Genomic DNA, 5,302 nt, shown 5'->3' with positions numbered 1-5,302 from the left:
TGATTACTTTCCGAAATATTAATAAAAAACTTTCAGTACTATATATTGAAACTATGTATAAAGACGTTACTAAACATTGATTGCTGTCTATCCAGATGTTACTAATGCAACCGTCTTCGCTCTGTGGTCATTGCCGTCAAGTGTCGAGTATAGGCCCGGTATCTATGAGGCAACGAATTTCGTTCAAATAAGGCTCATTGAATGAATCAGCTACTGAAAGCGTGACCGGTCGTAGTCTAACCTAACCGAATCATATATGTAATCATCTTGTCGATCTGTCGAGCTGGAGCACAGCGTCTAATACCACCGAATATCTAGACTGCCGGCAACATCAGAACAGTTATCGCTTTGCCAAAATGTTACGTGGGACACCCTACAGATGCTGAGGCCGCTACCGCTATTGTGCTATCGGCTACTCGACAGTTGAGGGCGATACCACTATACTGAAGACGGTTACATTAGTAACATGTGGATAGTTAGCATTCAATGTTTAGTGACGTCTGCATACGCAATTTTCAATGCAATAGTATTGAAAGTTTTTTATTAATATCTCGGAAACTAATAATTGATTAGAGCTAATATTTTATATTTGCTAATTTCATGTTGATCAGCTACATTTCGGAACTACATACACCCTGATTTTTATCGTTACAATAATATCTCTTACATTGTCGCCATGGTCGGAACCAAATAGCGTCAGTTTGGGTAGAGGAGACACGGTTTTTGAGGGTCGCAGCCCGCTTTTGTAGTTTGCCGAACGAAGACAAGACCAACGAATAAAAGATAAGGATGAAACGAGGGTCGAGGCCACCGAGCGATTTAAACACCAGCATTTTTATTTTTAACTTGTTCTGTATGAAAAAGTTATTAACATATTAATGAGATTGTTCTGATTAAAATGAGACCTAACACGATATAATTTGAACAACATTTACTTATTAATACTTATGGCGTAACTCATTTGATTTCATTATCGCTTTAAATAAATTATAAAATACATGAAATATCTGTACACATTGTACGTCGAATGTAAGTTGTGCCTTCACATTTTCCGTTGAATGCTAAAAAATTGGGTGGTACAACCTACGTGAAAGCACAGCTCGTATGACAGCAACAGTGTGAAGGTAGTAACTAGGTTTCAGTAGCGTCAATGTGAAGGGAGGATATGGGTCGAAACGACACTTTGAATGGGGGGGACTAGGCTTCGTGGATAATGTGAAGGTGGTCCAAATTATATCATGTTTGATCTCATTTTAATCATAAAAATCTCACCAATATGTTAAACAAATTTTCAGTTAGAAAAAAGTAAAATTAAAAAGGTTATATTAATGTATTATGAACTGTCAAGTCGTGAACTCTCATCAAAAGAACCGCGTTGCTCATTGCATTACACACTTTGCATGCTTGACTGACTCCGAGGAAGATAACATAGATGTAGCAATAGTGTATGCCTAGGCGTAGGAGCAGCTAGGCGACAGTGTGAGGGGAGATCGAGTAGCGACAATATGAGAGATATTACTGTATTACGTACCCTTAAATGATGAATTCCCCCTACTCACTCTTTCGGACGCATGCGTGTATGTGTATGTGTAAGCGGGATGTGCGCGCGCGCGTGTGTTTCACATTTGTATATACAAGATGGGGCATTTAAAACAGGTCACCTGAATAACACGCTTGCTTTTGATGATAGAAAAAAATGCATCAGATCAAACTTGTTTGGTTTCGAGGGGCACATAATCTCATGTTAATAATTTTTTTGTGGGTGTCGGCGTAGAGGAGATATGAAGGTCAATCCTGTTTTTTTAAATGGAATGTATATGGTGTCTTATTTATATTCTAATAGGACATTTCATGACGAATATAATGACCTATATGAAGGTCACACAAGGTCAACTACAGTGGAAAATAAATTGCTTAAAGACACTCTTCGAACACTTGGGCGATTTACTTATTTACATACACACTGCTAATACAAATGTTCAAAATGGCGACCTTGAGCATCAATACATAATCTAAAACGTTGCAATACAGATAAAACTGCACGACGATCATATATCGATGGTCAAGGCCGCTATTTTGAACACTTGTATTAATAGTGTGCATGTACTTATGTATATATATACATAAGCAAATAGCCGAAGTGCTCGAAGAGTGTCTTTAAGCAATTTATTTTCCATTGTAGTTGACCTTGTGTAACCTTCATAGAGGTCATTGTATTCGTCATGAAACGTCCTATTAGAATATAAATAAGACACCATATACATTCCATTTAAAAAAACAGGGTTGACCTTCATATCTCCTCCTCGCTTCCACATACAAAAAAATTATTAACATGAGATTATGTGCCCCTCGAAACCAAGCAAGTTTGATCTGATGCATTTTTTTCTATCAAGAGGAAGCGTGTTATTTAGGTGACCTGTTTTAAATGCTCCATCCTGTATACAAGGTATACAAAAAAGTCTTAATAAACATGGATTTAAAAACCATTAGTTTCGGAGTTACGAGATGTTTTCTACTATAAGCCTGCAACAGAATAACAGACTCTATTCAATATTTATCTAATACCTATTCAAAGAAAAGTAAACAATCGTATGCTGAATGATATCATATGTTTATTTACATAATGCTACTACGATTATGCTTACTTTTCTTTGGTTAGGTTTTAGATAAATATGGTATAGTAGAAAACATTTCGTAGCTCCGAAACTAATGCTTTTTGAACCCATGTTTATTAAGACTTTTTGCTTGTTTTAATGAGTACTGCATGCTCTTAAAGTTTGTTCCCAACTTGTTCGCACACCTAGTATATACAGGGTGTTATGTAACTGGTGGTACAAGCCGACAAATGATGATTCTACATGAAAAACTAAATCAAAAATATAAAATAAAATTTTTTCATACGAGCGTTTGTTTCAGAGAAAGTTTAATTTAAAGATTCGCTGCAAACTGTTGCTTCTGTTCATACTTTAAACGCTGATACACAGTGATAATGTCATATTTCGTAAAGAAACAGTCTACGCAGAAGATAATGTAAATCTGCAACTAAAAGAAAAAATCATACAGGCTTTCATACAATTAAAGTGTCAAAATATCGTATTATCAGTCCATGACTTTCCGATTCAAAGTGCAAGGATTTGTATGTGTTAGTATACACGTCACTTTCAACAACTCATTCAGCAATGTAAATTTAAATTAAGGAAATCATTCATAAATTTATTATCAATACTTATCATGACATTTTAGTATCGTTTATTAGTACAAACGTAAAGCCGCGAGCACGCGTACTCGACAAATTTTTAAATTCAATATTCTCGTGAACTAAATCTTTTATGAAAAAAATTTTATTCTATATTTTCGATGCAGTTTTTTATGTAGCATCACCACCTTCTCGCTTGTACCACCAATTACATGACACTCTGCATATAGGGTGTCCCGTTACTCTTCGAACATCCGGAAGTGGGGGGTTGCTGGGGTGACTCTGAACAACTTTTTCCTTTACCAAAATGTTGTTTGAAGCTTCGTTTATGAATTATTAACGAAAAACACTGGCCAATCAGAGCGCGCGTAGAGCCCGCGCTCAGGCACGGGAGCGCAGCAACTCACCCGCGCGCGATCGTGAATATCGCGTACGCGTGACTTCTCGGTTATCGATCGCTGTCAAAAAAATTTGACTTTGCACCGCTATTTTTATAAGGCTTAGAGAAACGGTTTTTTTCCGTCATTCCGATGTTTGTATAACAATACATACAGTGGAGGACAAAAGTATTCATATACCCTATAAAATGGAATAACTTTTTAAAAATTGGACCAAACGACTTGAGTTTTTTTTTGAGAAGCTAGAAAGATTAGTTTACTAGATGACGTGTAAAAATTTTTTTGAAAAAACTGCAATTAGTCGGAATCACGAAGAAAATAGCGAAGGTTGTTTTTACAACTTTTTTATCTGAGTTCGTAATGAAAATTTAAAAAATGTCAAAATTTATGTCAATTATACACACACTGAAAATTTCATCGAAATCGGTTAATGTTGCTATGAGCTACAAACGGTTAAAGATTGTGAAAATCGCACTATCACGACATTCGGCCTAAAACTGTAATAAATCTGCAGATTCTTACATCTTTCGATGCCTGTCCCTTGTTTCTCCATCCACCGATTTCGATGAAATTTTCAGCGTGTGTATAATTGACATAGATTTACAAAACGTATTTTTTAAATTTTCATTACGAACTCAGATAAAAAAGTTGTAATAACGATCTTCGCTATTTTCTTCGCGATTCCACTTCAGGAGTGGACAAGAGACACAAAAACAACGAAAAAAGTTCATTATTGAATGATCCGTAGCGGATTATTGAAACAACAAAATGACTATAACTTTGAAACAAGGTCAAATAGGACAAATGTTTATATGAACTTTTTTCGTTGTTTTTGTGTTTCCTGTACACTCCTGAAGTTGATCCCACATATTATGGTACACCCTGTATAACAGAGGGCTATTTTCTAATGAAGTTCGATATTAAAAATGAAAAAACGTTCAACTCTGTGGGATCAATTACGAAACAATTAATGGATAGATATTACAAAATTTAAAAACTCAAACAACATACTGTTTTGATACGTAATAAGTAACTGTTATCTGGCTCGTAAGAAGCAACTCGCTATCCCTTCTTCTTTATTTGAAGTGAGTAAGAGATCCGAGAACGAGTGAGAAGTCCGTGAAAGCGAGAAGCCATAAATTTTTACGATCGAATGAACAGTGATGCCGTTTTGTAGAAAAAGAATAAAATATGTATAATGCTTTCTAGTGAGAAAGCACTCTAGTATTAGCGATCCTGGAGTGTTATACATATCTCAAGCCTTTGACACGTGCTTCATATTCTCTCATCCCGTTCAAGAACAAAGTCAAGCCGAATAGCATACCTACACCATAATAAGCGACCAGTCCCAAGCGAGTTGCTTATTACGGATCAAAACTGTAATTTTATATTTTGCTGCTCATATACAGACTTTGAGAACTGTGTCATATAAACTACAATTTGAGCGTTAATCGGTAATATATAAATATGTGTTTATTTCTATATACCTTGTGTCTGTCACGACGATGTGGTTGAGCATTAAATGGAAGACCAGATGGAGGCGGTGGTTGTGTAATTTCCATTAAGGCTGGCGGAATATAAATAGGGTAAGGTGGAATTGGTACACTTTTTCCCCAGCCTAATTTCATCTCATATTGCATTATATCACGACCTAATACACATTATATTGAAATAGAATATTTTTATAATTTAAAAATGAATATAAAAT

The 5,302-nt window shown here is 35.6% G+C and overlaps 1 protein-coding gene across 1 annotated transcript in view; it reads right to left on the bottom strand.

Moving 5' to 3' along the window:
- The window catches only part of LOC108573963 (U2 snRNP-associated SURP motif-containing protein), a 26,018-nt gene that overhangs the window by 16,069 nt on the left and 4,647 nt on the right, over nt 1–5,302 (bottom strand). The window contains 1 exon segment of the mRNA XM_017936456.1: nt 5,082–5,245. Coding sequence (XP_017791945.1) covers nt 5,082–5,245 — 164 coding nt within the window.

Source organism: Habropoda laboriosa, unplaced genomic scaffold (assembly GCF_001263275.1).
Source record: "Habropoda laboriosa isolate 0110345459 unplaced genomic scaffold, ASM126327v1 scaffold181, whole genome shotgun sequence".
NCBI classification, from domain to species: Eukaryota; Metazoa; Arthropoda; class Insecta; order Hymenoptera; family Apidae; genus Habropoda; species Habropoda laboriosa.
Note: the sequence above shows the minus strand (reverse complement) of the source record. Positions and strands in the feature narration are given on the sequence as shown.